The sequence below is a fragment of the Eublepharis macularius genome, chromosome 4 (assembly GCF_028583425.1).
Source record: "Eublepharis macularius isolate TG4126 chromosome 4, MPM_Emac_v1.0, whole genome shotgun sequence".
Lineage (NCBI taxonomy): Eukaryota > Metazoa > Chordata > Lepidosauria > Squamata > Eublepharidae > Eublepharis > Eublepharis macularius.
Genome location: NC_072793.1, coordinates 171,279,051 through 171,299,465, shown reverse-complemented (window position 1 = coordinate 171,299,465; position 20,415 = coordinate 171,279,051). Strand labels below are relative to the sequence as shown.

Genomic DNA, 20,415 nt, shown 5'->3' with positions numbered 1-20,415 from the left:
GCCTGCAGAGCTGAGTCCTCATGGCTACCATTCAGACTTTGTTTGGTTTCCCCATCCATCACAGCTATGCTATCACACGCCTGTGACATTAACTGGGCACAGTTGTTGACAACAGACCAGTGTAACCACTGTTCCACCAACAGCTGGCCACCCTCACCATAGCAGACTTCAGGATTGCACTACCTGTCATTCTTTCTCCTGAATAAGTCTTTGCAGCCTATGCTGAGAGCAGGGAAAAGGGCAAGAGCACAGTGAGCAAACCAAACACACGTAGCTGGAGGAAAACAAGGCCACAACTTTATTGAATACAGCACAAGAGGAGCATTGGCGAATCATATGAATCGGATCCCAAAATCGACTGACACGCCTGCCAGTCTATGACCCCTCACCCCCTCAGACCCCCGCTGAGGGGGGGGGGGAACCAAGGAGTGACATTAAGGGGGAATCACCTGGGCGTACACTCCTTGATGATTCCCCTGCCGTCTGGGAGTGGGTGTGCCCTGGCAGCCCCCAAGCTGGGCATGCACCTCCATCACCCACTCCCAGGATTCCTTATGGGAATCCCCGTCAAGGAGAACCTGGACACTGCAGGTCCTGGTTCCCCTCAAAAGAGATCCGATCCAATGGCAAACCGCCCAACCATGTCGTGACAGAAAAGAAAGCATCAAACACATAATAACAGGGAGAGGTGGGTGGGTCTTTGCTGCAGGAGAGCAGAATGCAGGGGAAGCAAGGGAGCAGCTAAATAAATACCTAGCTGCTGAACCAGAGGGAGAACTGCCTCCCTGAGGTCCAGTGCCAGCCCCGCCCCCTTTGCATGTCCCCGACTGCTGCTGATTGGTTGGCCTGGGATTTCAAACTGATTGGCTGCTGGGAAATTCAAACCAATTGGCTGCCGGGGATTTCAAACTGATTGGCTGCCAGCTTGCCCAGGGGAATGCTGAGCAAGCTGCAGCAAGGGCAGCCACCATGCCTGTCCCTCCTCCCCACCTGTTGGCTGCAAACCGGCCACCAGGTAAGTTCAGTGGCCAATGCTTCCCACATACCTACACAATATGTAAAACAGAAATAATTAGGAGAATTGTTCTGTAAAGGTAACAGCGTTGTTTTCTCTCTCAAAAAATCTCAGGCTGTTTTACTGAATTATGTATTGTACATATTTTACTATTTTACTGCATTGCTTTCTAACGTTCTAATTCAGTTGATTTTTCTCCATTCCAAGCACTGCTATGGTTTCTCTCCTGTATGAATTCTTTGATGAGCAGTAAGGTTTCCACTCCGATTGAATGTCTTTCCACACTCACAGCATTTATATGGTTTATCTCCTGTGTGAATTCTTTGATGAAAAGTAAGTTGTGAACAAAAAATGAAGCTTTCTCCACACATGAGACATTTATATTTTTTCTCCCCAGTGTGAATTCTTTGATGGGAAGTAAGATTTCCACTGTGACTGAAACTTTTACCACATTCTAGGCATTTATATGGTTTCTCCCCTGTGTGAATTGTTTGATGGGACATAAGGTTTCCACTCTGACTGAAGTTTTTTCCACATTCCATGCATTTATATGGTTTCTCCCCTGTGTGAATTCTTTGATGGACAGTAAGTTTTCCACTCTCACTGAAACTTTTTCCACACTCCAGGCATTTATATGGTTTTTCCCCTGTGTGATTTCTTTGGTGGAAAGTAAGGCTTCCCTTCTCACTGAAACCCTTTCCACATTCCAGGCATTTAAATGGTTTCTCCCCAGTGTGACTTCTTTGATGTGATGTAAGTTGTGAATTAAAACTGAAGCTTTTCCCACACTCCAGACACTTATATGGTTTCTCCCCGGTGTGAATTCTTTGATGGGAAGAAAGGTGTCCACTGTGACTGAAGCTTTCTCCACATTCCAGACACACATATTTTTTCTCCCTTGTGTGAATTCTTTGGTGGGAAGTAAGATTTCCACTCTGACTGAAACTTTTTCCACACTCCAGACACTTATACGGTTTCTCACCTGTGTGAACTGTTTGATGCGAAGTAAGGTTGCCACTCTGATTGAAACTTTTCCCACATTCCAGGCATTTATATGGTTTCTCCCCTGTATGAATTCTTTGATGGGAAGTTAGTGTATCTGTCCGCCAAAAACTCTTTCCACACTCCAGGCATTTATATGGTTTCACCCCTGTGTGAATTCTTTGATGGGAAGTAAGGTTTCCTTTCTCACTGAAGCTTTTTCCACACTCCAGGCATTTATATGTTTTCTTCCCTGTATGAATTCTATTATGGGAAGTAAGATGTCCCCTCTTATTGAAGGTTTTCCCACACACTGCACACTTATATGGTTTCTCCCCTGTGTGAATTCTTTGATGGGATGTAAGGTTTCCACTCTGACTGAAACTTTTACCACACTGTAAGCATGTATATGGTTTTTCCCCTGTGTGAATTCTTTGATGGCAAGTAAGTTGTGTACTCTGACTGAAGTTTTTTCCACACTCCAGGCATTTATATGGTTTCTCCTTTGTGTGCAGTCTTTGATGGGTAGTAAGTTTTTCTGTTTGCCCAAAAGATTTCCCATATTTCAGGCATTTATCTCTGCTGTTTCTGTTATGGGTGTTCCAATGAATATTAATGTCTGATTTTTTAGGGAAGTTTTCCTCTCTCACAGCGTTCTTGTTCGTATTGTCTCTTCTTTGTGTATTATTAAGTAGTGGAAATTCTTGAGAGACATCACCTTGTAAAAGGTGGGATTTATTCTTCAGTGGATCTTTTCCGTTCTCCTTCTTCAGTGCATTACAATATTCAGTGTTCTCTTTCACATCTATATATTTTTCTTCTTTCTCTTTTACTGGATGCTCTTTTGTTCCATTTGCTGACTCCCACATACCTCCTACTGAAAGAAAGAGAAACTTAACATAATCACAATAAAAATGCAATAAAAATTAGGGAATGAGCTAAATTTACTGCTGTAAAGAATGGAAGAAATGAAAGGCTTAGTTTCTGGAAACACTTCAAAATCTCTTACTTGGGAATATAGTTCTGTGAGATCCTATATGGTATTGACTGAACTGTCACCTGTGACAATTAAAGGGAGAATAGCTTTTCAAGAGAACAGTTACTACCACAGAGATCCTTCTTTGACCCAAATTGTAAGTCAGAAGAGTTGCTTAAAATGTGGCCATAAGCCAGTGAATTTTAATTCAGGCAGTGATGAAGGTCCCACATTTCCTGATTATTTGGTCTTCCCAGATCATTGGGGGCTGATGGAACTGTGGTTGTGCTAAAAAGGCAGTGGAGATCTCCTGCCAGTGATGTTGGACCCACAAAGCATGACAGAGAAGCCCACCATTGTAGGTATCTGAAGAGATGAGCTGTGACTCACGAAAGCTCATATACCCTACCACAAATTTTGTTAGTTTTATAGGTGCTACTGGACTCTTGCTCTTTTCTCCTGCTACAGACAGACTAACACAGCTACCCATCTTGACTGATCTCCATTGCAGACATTGTGCATCTTCTAGTCTCTTTCGCCTTTTGGAGAGAGCCAGACCATCTGAGTTTGGGATTGTTTATTGGTTTTTCAGCAAAGTGGGAAATAATTTTATATTATGGGTCTGCTACACTGCAGTAGTAAGAATCAACATTAACTCCATTGCCATGGTAACAGAGATCTCTTACATACTAATAGCCAAGTGGGCCTGATCTGAAGATACTTAAAGCTGGAGACTTAAGCCATAAATGGACAAGACAAATCTTCCTACATGCCTGAAAAATGCCCCTGGTTTGCAGTAAAAACCTGAAAGTTGAAAAAATACACAGGGGTGGGTGGGTATTTCAGGTGTGGTTTTGTGTCGGGAAAAGGTGGGAGGCAGCACTCTATCCAGGGGTGTTTGGGCCTTTCATAGAGGACTCATTCAGGCCAACCAATAGGCCACTTGATACCACAAAACTTGCATGACTTATCCAGGCCTGGCTGCTTGTTACCAGTTTAGAGTAGTCATTAGAGTTTCAGAATAGGATGTGAGACCCAAGTTCGAATCACCCCTCTGCTGTGGAAGCTCACTGGGTGACTTTGATCCAGTCCCACATTCTCAGCCTAACCTAACTTTCAGGGTTGTAGTGAGGATAATATAGAGGCAAGGAGAATGATGTAAGCTGCTTTGGTTCCCCATTGTGGAGAAGGTGAATTAAATGAAGTAAATTAAGAAATCTAGGTGAAGATGGGAGGCAGACAAAAGGTAAGTTGTTTAGTAGGTTTGAAGGAGAGAAGCACATAGGGAAAGGTGACCATATGGAGGCTGCCAAGAAAAAGGAAACAGAAAATAGTGTGGGAAGGGGATTCAAGGGGAAGGAAGTACCCCCCCCACACACACACACACCATGAAACTAGGCCTGGCTCAGCAGACACCATGCAACTGGGCCATATGGGAAAGGAAGTCTGGGAAGGGAGGGGGAAAGGTGAAGACAGGGGCAGGCAAAGGTGGAATGGAAGGAGAGAAGGAAGCAGGAAAAGGGACGAGGCTATGAGGGCAGGGAAGGAAAAGCAGACAAGGTGAGAGGGGGGGAAGTAAGATGCACCCCCCCGCAACTCTTTGTGGATCTGCCATTTTAGTATATGGCGAGTTTGGTGTAGTGGTTAAGAGTGACGGGACTCCAATGTGGAGAGCAGGGTTTGATTCCCCACTCCTCCACTTCAAGCCTTGGGTCAGTCGCAGCTCTCTTAGAGTTCTCTCAGTCCCACCGACCTCACAGGATGATTGTTGTGGGGACAATACTAACATATTTTGTAAAGTGCTCTGAGTGAGCGTTAAATTGTCCTGAAGGGTGGTGTATAAATTGAATGTTATTATTATTTTTTATTATTGTCACATATCTAACAGCCAAACTACATGAGATGCCAGACATGTGTCACTCTCTCTCTCTCTCTCTCTCTCTCTCTCTCTCTCTCTCTCTCTCTCTCTCACACACACACACACACACACACACACACACACACACACACAAAGAACAGCAACTTGATGTTCAAAAATCCAGTCCGCTCAGTTTTCATCCAGCAGTTCAGAAACGGCAGAGGGAGGGGAGGGATGTAACAAGAGGCAGGGAAAAAAACTGAGAGAGAAAATCCATGATGAGATTCCCCACCAGAAGAACAATGGGAGGGACTGGGATTCCTTCTCACATGCAAAAATCTCTGCTTTTTTCCTGCCTCCTGATATATCATCTCCTCCCGCCCCAAGTTCTGGGAGGATTTTTAAGAGAGAGAGAGAATCCCTCCAGTTGTGATTCTCCCTGGCTGAGAATCGCATCAAGTGGCTGGGGTTTTTTTAAGATTATACTTTTCAGGGAACCTTGCAGGACCCAACACGCGCCCGTGCATCTCTTGTAGTTCCACTGTAATTTGTAAGTCATCTCGGCATGCACGTATTGGGAACATTATACTAATAACAACAACAACAACATCCGATTTATATACCGCCCTTCAGGGCAACTTAATGCCCACTCAGAGCAGTTTACAAAGTATGCTACTGTTATCCCCACAAGAAAACACCCTGTGAGGTGGGTGGGGCTGAGAGAGCTCCAGAGAACTGTGACTCGCCCAAGGTCACCCAGCTGGCTTCAAGTGGAGGAGTGGGGAATCAAACCTGGCTCTCCAGATTAGAGTCCCATGCTCTTAACCACTACAACAAACTGGCTTACATGAGTTAGCATTTTCCTCAGGCCTGGGGCATTTCCAGTTCTGCAGGAAAACATTAAAGCTTTGGAAAAGGTGTGGGGGTCCAAACCCCCACCCCAAGCAGCACACATCACTGCATTTGCTTAGATCTCTTACAGACTAAAAAACCTGCTGGGCTGATTTGCTCACCAAAATTCAAGAAGCTGACAAGGCATGTCATTTGCAAAGGCTCCTCGACGCTGAGGCTTCAGGTAGGTGAGTCTCTGCTGCCTTTCTTCCTCCATCCTTCCCAAGAAAAAGTCTGGGGGGCAAGAGGCCAGCCTGGGCCCTGGTGATACAGCCACTGCAATGGGACAAAGTGGCTGGGTTTGCAGGCACTTTGGCCACAAGATTGGGATGGGCCTGGAGGGGTGGTAGGGAGGGGAAACCAGGGCATGGAAGCACCCCCTCCCCAATGCACAGAGGCTTCCGTGGCTGGTGCCCCCACAACCAATATGCCACTGTAAAACAGTGGCTCTAAAACATAACAATGTCAAAAGCAACTCAGGAAAAAGGACTCGCCCCCGTTAATACTTACAGTATTAACGAAAACTGTTAGGGAATTTTTAACCTTTCATCCATTATGAGTGCTATTGAAGCAGACCGGCGGAACATTCTTCCTTAGCTAAGCAGTCTCGTGATTAGAAAGTCAGGGTGACCTCACAGTAGCCACAAAAATGTCAACATCTCTTGTTTTCCTCTTCCCCGATCAAAATATAGCCTTGGAAAGCAGTCACTGTACGAAGCAAGGCAGAAAACTTCTTGACATGTTTGTATCAGGAAGTGTTTGCTGTCTTATCATCCAGACCCATCAGGAGCCATAATTCCTGAAGACAGCATTTCCAAAGAATTATTTGTACAAACCCTGGCTGTTTCCACACGCACTCCCCTCCCAAAATTTGGCGCAAAACTTACAGAACGACTTGCCTTCATAGCGCAATTTTCCAGCATGACTTCGCTTCATGGCACGTTTTCTGACGTCATTGCTCCACAAAGCAAAGTCATGCCGGGAAATCGCGCCATGAAGGCGCGCCGTTCCGTAAGTTTTGCGCCAAATTTCGGGAGGGGGCGAAGATGTGTGGAAACGGCCCTTGTGTGAACCTTTGATCTTTTATTCTGTAAACAATTCACCTTGAAAGGTATATAAGATTCTCTGCTGTATCTGATCTTTATGCATGTGTCAGAACCTGGCATAACATCTGGGTTTTATTGTAAATAAAGCTCATTATTATGTATGGATCACAATTTTGGTGTCTTGATTACTTGTGGGTAATGGCTGTTGGGAAATATAATCTGAACGCAGAGTACCTTTAAGAAATGTTTCCTTAACAAAAACCAACTACATATCCCCACACTATGCATAAGTGTCACTGGAAAAAGCCAGACTGTAAATAATAGAAACAAAAACCTTTTAAAAAATGAACTTCAAACTGGGAAATTCCTGGAGATTGAGGGGGTGGGGCCTGGGGAGGGGCCTCAGCACGGACTATTGCCATAGAATCCACCCTCCAAAGGGGAAGGGGCAGCCAACAGATTCTGCACCATTTTATTGCAGGTCCCCACTTGTTTTTATATAAAGTTCAATAATTGAGAAAAAAAGACAAGGACAGGGAAAGATCTTTTCAGACACTGCTTGGCCATGCTTATACAATATAGGCTACCACGGTATTAAAATAAATACCGTTCTTCCATCCTCAAAGGGGCAGCCCCCTATTGGGGAATATAAGCCATAGCTTTTCCTCTGTACCGGTACAAAAAAAGGAGCAGGATTAACACACATACCCCAAGCTCATCTCCATCACCTTTTTAAAGCAAATAAACATAGGAAGAAGGAATGGAATTTGGGGGCGGGCGTAAAATGTCCATTCTAAAAGAATGGACATAAGAAGTGAAGGCTCTCTCCTCCTCCCCCAGTGAAGTATCAGCTTTGCAGTCCTGCCCCTCCCCATACACCACTTTGGCACATTGCTTGGGGAACTAAGAGCCAAAACACACGAGAAGAAATACCCAGGTTCAGCACGTGTTCTCTTACCTCAAGGTTTGCCAGGATCTGTAGACATCCTGGAAGCTTAAAGTTTAGCATTTACAGAGCAGCAGGAAGGGAAATACAGGCGCCTGAATTTCCCTTCCCCTTCCTGCTGCTCTGTAAATGCTAAACTTTAAGCTGCCAAGACACCTACACTTCCCAACAAACCTTGAGGTAAGAGAACAAGTTTAGCATTTACAGAGCAGCAGGAAGGGGAAGGGAAATGCAGGCGCCTGTATTTCCTTTCCTGCTGCTCTGTAAATGCTAAACTTTAAGCTTCCAGGACGCCTACAGATCCCGGCAAACCTTGAGGTAAGAGAACACGTGCTGAACCTAGGTATTTCTTCTCGTGTGTTTTGGCTCTAAGTCAGTTCCCAGAGTGGATACTCCAGACTTCATGCAACTGGCTGTTAGCTGGAAGAGATGAATCCAGGCTAAAGCATGAAATATGCCGGGAAAGCTGGGATTTCCTCTGCAAGATGCTGACTTTTACATTTGTCTGCTGTACTTTGGGGGAATTTCTGTGTGCCAGGCCCTTCAGAATTAGAATTATCAGAATCATAACAGCTACGTCCAGGAAGAAGGTTAAAATATGTTTGCATGTGGGCTACCTGGAGTTGCTTCAGGTGCCAAAATAGTAAAGAGTCCAGTAGCACCTTTAAAACTAATCAACTTTACAGTAGCATAAGCTAACACAAGTTGGTTAGTCTTGGAAGTGCTACTGAACTCTTTACTATTTTGCTACTACAGACTAACACGGCTAACTCCTCTGGATCTATGGCTTTGGGTGACCTGTCTGTGGTAAAGCACATGCTTTGCATGCACAGGATCCCAGGTTCAATGCCTGTAAATGCCACTTCAAGGGATCTCATGGGAAACGATCTTGCTAGAGACCCACTGCCACTTGGAGCAGGCAATACTTTGTGGAGAAGTGCCCTCCACCCTAAAGATCAGATTGATTTTCCAGTAATTGGGATTACACCCTATCTGTGGTATCCCACAGGACTATGGGAAAGGGATGTCTTGCTGAGCGGACACCTGGCATGGCAGCGGTGTTTTTTAGGCCAGCAGGAACAGGGCTTGCAAAACTGTTCCTTCACAGTTGGCTCTTTTTGGGAAAAGTGGTATAAACAAGTTGCCTGTTTCCCTATCTTCAGGATCTACAGCCTTCACACCTCATCCAAGCTCTTTTCTGGAGAAGGTCAAACTGGGAAGATAGACAAGGCACCAGAAACCCACCAGCCCTTGGAAGGAAGCGCAGGCAATGCACAATCCCATAACAGATTATAGCAGTTACCTGCCAATCCCACCTCTTCATCAGAGATCAGGAGAAACAGCTCTTCCTCCTCTTGAAGCCAGGATAGGAGGCCAGATTTAGTAATCTCTGGTTCTTTGAATCAGTAAAAAATCCTCTTTGTGCACATAAATCCAACAATTCCAACCAGTTTGACTGTCCCTCCAGAAATATACAACAGGCAAGTAATAGGGGTGGGGTGGAGTAAAGTAGGGGGGCCAAAAATTATCCCTCTGGCACTGGCAGTTCTCTGCCTATGCCCTGCTAAAATGAGATGGAAATGCCCCCTGAGAACTAAGCAAAGTGGCAGAGAAGCCAGCAAAATTCCTTCCACAGCCACGGATAACGCAAGGCCCAGACTGGAGGAAAGCCCCTACTCAGACCAGCTCACCTTCTCCAGCCCAAGCATCCAGTGGCATCTTTTCTGATGCCCTCTCATGTGGCCCAAACACAGGACAGCCGGGCAAGAACTCCCCTCTCTGCAAGGAGAGTCCAGAATCCCACCCACATCCGAGGAAGGATCATGGAGGGTGGCAGAGATCAGGCAGCGGGCCCAAGGCAGGCAGCCTGACCACGTCCTTCCTCATTTTTAATTTTTTTTTTAAAAAAGATTTTATTTAAAAAGAAAAGATGTAACAGTAGAAAGTGCATAAAAACTGATACAGGCATAACATCCAAAATCAGATCAAATGAACAGAAAGATACATTCAGAGAATGTAGCAGCACAACTAAATTGTGTAATAGCTCTCATGTCCTTCCTCATTAAGGACTTCTTTAGTCACTCCTCATAGCCAGAAGGAGACAGCCCAGGAGAAAGGGATCCTCACCCAGAGACGCTGTAGTCTCACAATTCTCCTGCATGACTTCCTCGGAAAGAGTTCCTTGCGCTGGGCGCAGCAGGGTCTGCTCCCCCTGGGTGAAATGCACAGCCGCCTCTTCAAAGGACACCCAGCCCTGGAAGAGGAAGGAGACACTTCCGTACACCCCGGATCCATTGGAGGGAGCCCAGAACGGAGACATTACATTAAAACGGAAAGACCAGCACAAAGAGGAAGGGGAAATGGCCCCAGGGGGACATTTGGAGCCCCCCTTCCCAGACCTCCTAGGGGGGCGTCTTGGTGCCAGAGACGTGTCCTCATTGAGGGGACCAGAAGCCTTGTGGGAAAGAGGCAAGAGAAGCCCCTGTGAGAAATGCATGGTCTAGTACTGTTTCATAATTCCTGATGGGGCTTCTTTGCGCAAGCCATCCCAGACGAGGGGGAACCAGTGGGCAGGCTCAAATCTTCCAGCACCAGAACCACGGGCTAGGAGCCCAATCCTCTGAGGCTTGCAGCAGAGAAAACAACATTCCTGGCCTCCACTCTTCAGTGGAACCCCCCCCCCCCCCGCATCTCAGCTGGCTGCAAGGTGGCATCAGGGGCGTCTCTCTGCTGCTGTCTGGGAGGGATAGAAAGAAAGAGGGTGGGAAATCCCTTTTCTGTGCCAGCCCCTGGAGTGGACCTCTCTCTGGATTTGCTGTCTACAGACCAAGACAAGATTCTGGGGTTTGATCGATGAAGACTCAGGAGTGTTTGGCCCCACACCTCTCTCCCTTCAGGCAGCCAGTCCATATGCATGGAGGTCGCATCTGTTTTATCCATCTGTCCCCTTCAGTATTCTTTCTAATCCCTGCAAATCCATTCCTGGAAGCCATTCCCTGACCCTGCCTGAAGCTGCACCACTTCCTCCTTCCCTCTAGGGAAGCCAAGTCCTTCTGGACAGCTCCACATAATGAGAAAAATGTGCTGGAAATAAGGAGGCAGATCCCTGACATAATGGAGTAGACTAACAGACTTGAGGCAGCAGGTGGGAAATTCCAATCCTGACCGTTCCAGGTACAAATGTTTCTTTGCATAACAAAACAATTCCCCGCAAGTAGAACGTTAGCACTGCCAGCACTGTCTGGTTCTGCTTGCTGTGCTGCTTTCCTGTGGCAGGGAGTTTTCAGCACAGGAAAACATACCATAATGTGCTCCTCCCCTCTGCAGTCTGAAGGGACGTCATTTTCAGGCCACCTTCAGGAAAAAAGGGGCTTAAAAACAGGGCAAATAAAGTGACACCCCCACTCCCACTTCATCACCTCAAGTCTCTTCCACGTCTCTTCTTAGGCCTGAGACTGAAATTTATACATGTGTTGGGCAAGGAAGATGTCGGTCAGGGAGGGTGTCTTGTTTTCTGTCCTACCCGGCTGACCCTGAAGAAATCGTGGGTCTGTGGTTAAGAATCTCTAGGAGCCTGGAGGGACCCCCACCTTTCCCACACACCCAGTGAAGTAAAAGGGCAGCCCAAAATTTAGAGGCGACAGGGCAGGATTTCAAAACAGCAATGGGAAAGGAGGCTCTTCTAGCACACGCCCCATCGAGGATTTGGGGTCCTTTGGGAGCCTGAGGTGGAAGACGCCTGGGGGAGGGGGGGGGGGGGAGAAAGGAAAGCCCTGCTGGGGCCAGGCTGAAAAAAGGCAGAAGGGGAGGAAAGAGTGGGGGCCCTCCTCACCCCCCCATTTCCTGCCCTGCCTGCTCTTCCCCAACCTTCACCCACTCCATCCCGTCCCCAGTCCAAACCCCAATTAAGATTAAGTGAGTCTCTTTCCTATTGGTGCCTCCTGCAAGTCTTTTATTTCCTGGCCAGTCTTTGGACATGTCTTTAGTTTTGCACAAAGCTGGTGTAGGAGGGCAGGAAAGCAGCTTGGCCGGGGGGGGGGTGCTGTCTCTCATTCCCTGCGTCCCCTCTTTTCTGACTGCTTTGGGTCTTGTATTGCAGCCCCTCCTCTATAGCCCCCCCTTCTCCCGTTCCAAAGCCCCTTTGAGCTCACCAGATCCCCTCCCAGCCATTCAAGCAGAAGCCCACGAAATGCAGAGGAACCTCTGAAAGCGGAGAGGGGAGCAGGAAATGCCCCCCCCCACGGCTTTCCTTCTCTACCCCCCACCTGTGCCTCTCTAGGACTTCCTCTCTGTCACTTTAACCATTGGAAAGGCTCTCTCCCATCAAAGGAGCCTGAAGCAGATAGCTGCCAAACTAGACATTTTTTTAGCAATCCAGTTCGCTTTGATGCTGCATCTTTCCCACACTCCAGGCGTTGATATGTTTATTCTCCCCCCATGTGAATTCTTTGATAGGAAATAAGGCGCCTACTCTGACAATCCTTTCCTACACTTCAGGCATTTAGATAGAGAATCTCCCCACCCACCCCCCAAAGCTTTCCCCACATTTGGCATTTAATTTGGCACATCTGGCACTGAATTATTTTCTTTCTCTTACGGGTGTTCCCATGCATATTTCATCTGAAGCGGGATAGGTCAGCTGAAAGTTGGGAAGTTCCTGGAGTTTGGGGAATGGAGTCTACGGAGGGCAGAGTTTGAAGAGATGCAGACCTCAGCTGGGGTGGAATGCCACAGCGTCTTGCCTCCAAAGGATCCATTTTCTCCACGGGAAGTGATCCCTGTAGTCTGGAAATCAGCTCTAATTCTGGTTGATCGCCCAGGTCCACCTGGAGATTGGCAACCCTGCCACTATGCCTCAGAAGCTATGACATGGAGTCAGGGGCAGCCTGCTCTCCTTCCAGGGGAGACTGCAGAGGAGAGATCAGGTCTAGGACACCCCCTTAACCCCCTCTTTGAACAGGGTGATTTTGGGTCAGTCACAGCTTCTAGGAGCTCTCTCAGCCCCACCCACCTCACTGAGTGTTTTGTTGTGGGGATAATAAGAACATACTTGTAAACCGCTCTGAGTGGGTGTTAAGTCATCCTGAAGGGCGGTATATAAATCAAATGTTGTTGTTGTTGTTATAATAACTAGTTTCACTAAGAACTTGGAAGAAAATTGGAGAAAACGGGGAAAGAAATCTATACCTATCATTACAGAAACGGAGGTTGATTTGAGTCACGGTTCACTCCCTACATGAAGCTGCATTTTATTGAGCAACAGAAACAAATGAAGGGAGGGGGAGGGGGAGGGGGAGATCCAGTCCAAATAAGATCAGGTAACCAAAAAGGTTGAGAAAAGCAAATCCAACTGAAACGAATGCAAATGATAATACAGAAACAAAAAAAAAAACTAATACAAAAATATTTAATAGGATATTAAAACAATATCTAGCTGTACAGTTCCACAGTTTAGCACCTTCCCCTTGTGTAATACAAACAGAGGACAAAATATGCCAATACACTTAGGGAAGCCATACAGATTGCTTCCAAATGATCAGGTACAATTACATAAATATCTCCAAACCAAACACATCTTAGCCAAAAGATCACATAAGTGAACCACTTAGATCTATTGTAAATCAATCACTAACTCAGAGCACCTTCCCACGGCAGCTCAATCAGGCAGTTATCTGTCTGCTAATTAAAAAAAACATCTCTAGACAAAGCTGATGTGGCCATTTATCGCCCAGTCTCTAATCTGCCCTTTCTGGGCAAAGTGATTGAGAGAGCAGCAGCAGACCAGCTCCAGATCTTCTTGGAAAACTCTAGCACTCTAGACCCTTTCCAGTCTAGATTCAGACCAGGGCATGGGACAGAGACAGCACTAGTAGCATTACTGGATGATCTCCATTTGAATATAGACAAAGGCCATGCCTCCTTACTGCTCCTCCTGGATCTATTTGCAGCCTTTGACACAGTAGACCGTGCCATCCTGTTGAGGCATTTAGTAACAGAAGTGGGCATCAAAGGATGTGCCCTGGATTGGTTTAAATAGTTTCTCGTGGAACGGACTCAGAGGGTGGCCCTCGGAGATCAGCTATCTCCAGAATGGGAACTAACTTGTGAGGTTCCTCAGGGCACAATCTTATCTCTTATGTTATTCAAACTCTGTGTAAAACCTTTAGGAGAACTCATTCACAGCTATGGAGTGGGATGTCATCAATATGCAGACGACATTCAACTCTATATCTCACTATCCAGGTCCCCACAGGATGCAATAGAAATCTTAGATTGCTGCCTGACAGCTGTAGCGAAATAGCTGAAAAATAAATTGACATTGAACCCAGACAAGACTGAAGTGATGCTTGTTGAGAAGTCAGAGCTCTTGAAGGACATTGTACTCCTCACTTTCGATGGAGTTCTTTGACCCTTGCAAACTCACTTAAGAACCTAGGGGTTATACTGGATCCAGCGCTACTACTAGAAAAACAAGTTAAGGCAGCTGCAAAGAAATGTTTACTACAATCTCACTCTAGCCTGGAAGATGGCTTCTTATCTTGTCATGACTAACCTGGCCATGCTATGGTAACATCAAAACTTGACTATTGTAATGCATTATACATAGGTCTCCCATCTAAGAGCAGAACCACAAGTGACAAAAGGCACAGATTGGACACTTGTCTGCTTCCCTCAAGTTTTGATGGGAAATGTAGGCAGCTTGGCGGAATGTTGGACAAATGACAGTTGAAAAGTCCATTGGACAGCAGTCAGAGAGCCAAGCTGCGAGACCAGGATGCCTACATTTCCCATCAAAACTTGAGGGAAGCAGACAAGTGTCCAATCTGTGCCTTTTGTCACTTGTGGTTCTGCTCAAAGTTAATGAGGAGGCTCCAATTAGTGCAAAATGCTGCAGCTCAACTGTTAGCAGGAGCAAGCAGCGGCATGAACATCACTCCCATCCTACAGTCGCTCTCTACTGGTTACCCATCAGTTACTGTGCTCAATTCATTACTGGGGGCTCTGGGCTCATTTAGTGGGTGAGGAGGGGAGCCAAGCTAAGTGGAGCCAAACCCTTCCCATGGAAGAATTCAAACTCTGACCAGTTTCTTCTCGCACTCCATGCATCTGACGAAGAGAACTGTGATTCTCGAAAGCTTATGCTACAGTAAAGTTGGTTAGTCTTAAAGGTGCTACTGGACTCTTTTCAAACTCAGGAGAGAAGCTGATTGGAGCCCCAAATCAGGCTAAAGCATTCCCTAGTGGCATATTTGGCACCAGAGAGCCAGTGTTGTGTAGTGGTTAGAGTATCAGACTAGGATCAGGGAGACTCGGGTTCAAATCACTGCACTCAGCTACATTCTCTGTGCCTGACCTACTGTTACCAGAACTGCTCTTTTATTATAATGGGGAATTAGCTGCAGCAGTCTGTAACTTTAATATTAAGCGAGGATCATAACCTATGTATACGGAGGTCCCGATCCCAGACACTCTAGTGAAAAAGAGGCAGACAACGACTAAGTTCCAAACACGTGTATTGAGTGTGGCGTAAGCCTAGCTTGCACAATCATACAAGGAACACCCAAGGTCTAAGAAATACAGAGTAGGAAATACAGAGACATTCGCATTAGCGGGTTCCCAACGATGGTAAGGGAAATACTCACAATCCTGGAGCGAAGCAGAGACACGGCAGCGAGGGTGGCCCAATGCCAGCACTGGGACCACAGGCGGACAGCAAGGAGGTCTGGATAGGGAATGGCCGAGGCACCGAGTGGTCTGGGAGACCAGCTTAAATACCCCAAAACGTACCCTGGGGCTGGTGCTGTACTTGGTGGTTCTCACAGTTTAAAACAAAGGGTCTAATGGGCTACTGAATGGCTTAGATGGGCCACTTTGGTAATCAGATTGGGATAAGTGACACCTCAGGAAGAGGGGACAAAAGAGGGAGGGGGAAATCCAAGTGGGCTGAAAGGATGTTCCAGCGGACAGGGCTTGTCCTGATGTCATCAGCTTCTGGAATGCGGAGGTTTCTTTGAGATGCATTCTCTAAGTGCTTGGGATGGTCGGCACTTAGTTCCTTCTCTGGGGCGGCTCCTAAGATATGCAGAGCGGGGCGAGGGGCTCTCGCTGCGGACGTGGTGTGCCCGCTTCGCCGAAATGGCTTCCCAAAGCAGTCTTCTTCCCAGGATCTTCTGGCTGCCTGAGAACATGGATGCCGGCTGGGCATAGCTGGGGCTGGATAGCAGGCTGCCCGGTGGCGAGGGCAAGCTCGGCGACCAGCTCGCGGGAGGCTCCAGGCGGGAACTGACCAGGGAGCGCCTAGCCAGGCTCGCTGGAGGTTTCCCCCGGCTGGCGCCCGGCTGCTAGCAGCGTCTTGGGCCCATATGAGGCAGGCTTTCATGGAGGCAGCGGGAACAACACTTTAAAACACAGTCCAAAGCAGGGAACAGGCACGGTCCGTGGCAGATGGCAGTGCAGGCACGGGGCACACTTGTAACACAGTCCAAACACACACTTGGAAGTCCAGATACAGGTCAGGGCAGGGCTGCCCAGAAAGAGAGTCCTTTGTGCAGTTATCCAAACATGGAGTCAGTAACTACACAGTCTATAGCAGCAGCAAGGCAATTGACACGCAGGCAGGAAACTGACACGTGTATCAGAACACACACGTGCAAAGCAGTCTTTGTGCAGCAGTGAAACAGTAACGCAGGAAACTTTAACACAGTTCATAGCAGGCTTTAAAGCAGGGGAGGGGGCCTACTTGGCAACAATTCCCCCCCTCGGAGACCCCGGGACGTCAGGCACGCGGGTCTCCGAACTTGACTTCAAAGGCGAGGTGGCTGGCAATGTCCGGTGGTCGAGCTTCGAGCGAGGAAGGAGTGGGAAGGGAAGGGGGAGGAGGCGTCACTCAAAAATTTAGTTTGGAGAACCACCTAACCGAATAAGTGCAATTTAGATCAGCCAATGGGCTGCAGGTCTTTGGGTTCACACCAGGGGGTGTGCTAAGTGCAATCGTCAGAATAAATAGCAGTAATTCATAGGTAATAGCAATTCATAGTGATACAGGCAGCAATGAGCAATTCATGCATATAAATAGCAATAATTCATATTTGTGTACATTGATTAATTCATGGATGAAGGTAGTTCATACGGAATTCATGGTGGGTTAAAAGTACTAAAAACCAGGGGCAATTAATATACATGGATCAATTCATAGATAAGTAAAATCATAAATACATAGGATTAAAAGCAGGGATAATTCATACAGGGTAAAGTGAAATGTGCAAGCATGGCATAATTCATTGAGGGTAGGCTAATTCATAAATGGTTAAAATCATAAATACATAGATACATAGGGTTTAAAATGATAATTCAGGAAGTTAAAACCGATTTCATAGATGATAGCAGCCATAGTAAAAGCAAGTGCGAAGAAATAATTCATGAGGGGTAAGCGGCGGAAGGGCTCATAGGGGACAGAAAAATAAACTCTGCAATTAAAAGACCAACTCATATAGTCAGATTAAAACCAAATTCATCGAACTTAAAATCAGAAATAAAATAACCTTTGAAAGAGACCGTTCAGGAGGGGTCCCGGTTAAAACCAAATTCATAAAATAATAAATAGGCTAGAATTACCTCGGCGGAGGGAGTCAGGTTAAAAAGGCAATTCAAAAGGTTAAAATCAAATTCATCGGGATAAAGTTAATGGGGGGTGATAAAAAGGGTCCCAGTTCATGGGAAGATCATGGGCGCACTTGCGATAGATAGAGGGAGGGGCTAGTTCGGGGCTAAATTCATGGGAGTGAAATTCATAAAAAGCAATGGCAAGAAATTCATAAAACAATAGAGCAATAAAGATCACAGACGGCTCAGTCCGCAGTACAGCTGCTGGACTGGGTTGCATATTTACAGGAACAAGCAAACTTAGCTCATGTGTTCTAAAACACACTTCCACCCCCCCTTGCTGTCTGCGTCAATCCGCAGGGCAGGGTCGGCAGGCGGCGAGAAGGGCTTCAGACACACAGTTCTAGTCCTCATGGAGGTGGCGCTGCTGGCGGTCGTTTTGAGACGGGCCGTGGGCCGGGAGGCAGAGTAATATGTCCCCCCCTAGTCCACAAGAGGGCCTCGGAGCAGTGTCCGGCAGCAAAGCGTCCATGGGGCTGGTTCAGGATCCATACACATAATAAAATATAGTCATAGTTCATAACAACGCAAGCAAATAAACAAGGGTTAAAGGAGGGCGCCAAGAATAACCCTTAAGGCAGAAGAAGGTCGGGGTTATAGTGATCCAAGCGGTGAGACAGCTGGAGTTGCTGGAGCTGTCGGCGGCTCCAACAGCCCAAATAAAGCAGTGAGGCACATAGTAAAACTTGAAAAGCCAAAATAACAATAATCGGGTGCAAAGCCAAATTGTAAATTCCAGTGGCGGTGGGGCTCCAGCCAAAGAGGGTTTCCCACCACGAGTGCTCACCGGTGGTCTTAATCCGCTGGACAAGATCCAAAATCTCCTTGCCGTTGTGGGACACAACCAAAGCAGTGGTATCCCTGTCCCTCTGGATGCTCTGGAGGGTGCGGTGGAGCTGCGGGTGGGTCAGGAGCTCGTGGATTAATTCCAGACCGATGCCAAGGGGAATGGGCTTCACATAACAATAGATGGAGGGTGCCACCAGGATCTCTTCTTGGGTCCAGACCGGTACCGTGTAGGTGAAGTCGCAGGCTGCCACCGAAGACAGGTTGCAAAAGCAGCGATTGACTCCCGGGATCACGGGCTTCAGCTGGAACGAGTTCAGGACCACAAAATCGCAGGCCGTTCGCACGCAGGCACATCCTTTCCCAATGTAGACGACAGCGGAGCTGTTCTCCCGGACGACCTCGAAGGGGCACTCGTTGAGGGCGTCGACTTGCGGGGCTACACAGGGGTGATGAGGTGCAAAGGCTTGGTCTTGGCAAATGAAGCCGGTCTGGTCTCAATGCTGGCACCCTTGGAGGCTGACGAGCTGCCATCCGGTCGGGGTGAAGCGGGCCCAATGGTCGGGGTGGCGGGCGTAGAGGACTTCGGTGTCGCTGACTTGGAGTCCCAGAGGCACGACTGGATACACGTGGAATGACTCGTGCGCACTGGCCGTTAATAAAAATAATTTAAGCTCCTGGGTGGTCGGTGAGAAGGAGGAATTTACAAGAGACCACCAGGATTCAAGCTCCAGTTCAATGGGTGACAATTTGGGCATAATCAATCTTTTAATTTCCAGGGGCAAATGCCCATCCGTGGCTTGCCGAATTAGCCCCATGGCCACAGCCTGGTTTAATTGTTGGGCTTGCATACATGCCATGGCTATTGACATGTTGCGTTCCAAAGACTGTGTTCCTTTGAGCAGCAGAGAAAAATCTCTTTCAATTTGACTCTCCCAGTTAACTAAAATGGAGCTGATCTCGTGTTGCCCATTCGAAATGGAATTTAGGGACTGCACCACCGGTTTACCTAAGTCGGAGATGCTAGTCGTGACATGGGCAAACTTATTAGCGAGAGTCTCAATATTGACCGAATCCATGATTGCTAAGCCTCCGGCTGCAGGAGCAGTCCAGTCGGCAATGCTTCGTCTGGCACGCGAGAGAGAGGGGGAGGGATCGATCCACAGTTGTAGCCATGCATTCCAACCCTTGCTACCGGCCTCCAGATAGGGAGTGCACTGCGGCAGCCTCTGGGTTACATTTAGCTCAGCTAAGTCTATGCGGATCTCTTTTAAAGACATTTGCGGGCGGACTAGAACTCTCTCTCGAATGTCAGTTTTCAAAACATGGGAGCCCACTATATGCGTGCCGCCTTGGCTTAATTGTTCACTGCTAGCAATCAAAGGGTCAATTTGGATGGTGTGGGTCTCCTGGGTCCGGATCAGCAAGGAATAATTGCCTGGTTCATGAGTCAAATTTACAAAGAGCAGCCCAAGCCGGTGAAATTTCTCTACTAGGGGCTTGGTTTGGCATTCGGGCGTCTGTTGAACCAGTATCCAATCGGGTGGGCCGTGTTTGGCTAGGTCTTCCTCTTTTACAATCCAGGTCAGATTCTCCCAGCGTTCTATAGCAAAGGAGAGAACTGCGCCTGAAGGGGGCGTGATAGTGACTGATGCAGATTCAGTGGCAGTAGTGCCTAGTAAGATGGTCATTCTAAAGGGGTCTCCTGCCTTCCATACTGCGGCCGACACTAAAATAACTTCACAGTATGGTCCGAAATCCTCAGTGACAAAGGGCGAGGTTTCGAAGTTGGCAGGGGTGGTATATTTGTCTACCACCGGGACTGCGGTGGGGGCTGGCCTGATGCGGGGGAGGAACATACAAGGGATCGGAGCAAGTGGTGACACCGTATCGGTGGGCGAGTAACACACTAGTTCTTGGGACATAGTTTTTACTCCCACACATAAAATAACAAGCTCAGGGGGTCGGATCCACTGCTCTTCACAACTGCGGAAGTTTGTGCGATCCGTGGGGGTGGTCATATTGCTCTGCTGCACAACCTTGCAGACCATCATTTCATTTCCTGCCAGGGTATTAATACATCTCCAATGGGGGTAGGGCATTAATTTGGACGGGCGTCCCTCTATTAGGGTGCCTGCCAGCACGAGCAAACACAGGGTAGCCAGGTGCCTCATCTCCTGGCCTTCTTTTCCTTTCTGTAGTGAAAATATCCTGGGGAGACCTGCGGATATAAGTACAGGCTCCCTGAGTTTC

At 47.4% G+C, this 20,415-nt stretch overlaps 1 protein-coding gene across 1 annotated transcript in view; it reads right to left on the bottom strand.

Annotated features, from left to right (window-relative positions):
- LOC129328688 (zinc finger protein 208-like) overlaps positions 1-11,921 on the bottom strand; it is a 35,315-nt gene extending 23,394 nt beyond the window's left edge. The window contains exons 1-3 of the mRNA XM_054977915.1: positions 11,865-11,921; positions 9,841-9,967; positions 1,452-2,873 (exon numbers count right to left, since the gene is read on the bottom strand). Coding sequence (XP_054833890.1) covers positions 1,452-2,873; positions 9,841-9,874 — 1,456 coding nt within the window. The 5' untranslated portion in view covers positions 9,875-9,967; positions 11,865-11,921. The remainder of the gene's footprint in view (positions 1-1,451; positions 2,874-9,840; positions 9,968-11,864) is intronic.
- Between the last annotated feature and the right edge of the window lie 8,494 nt (positions 11,922-20,415).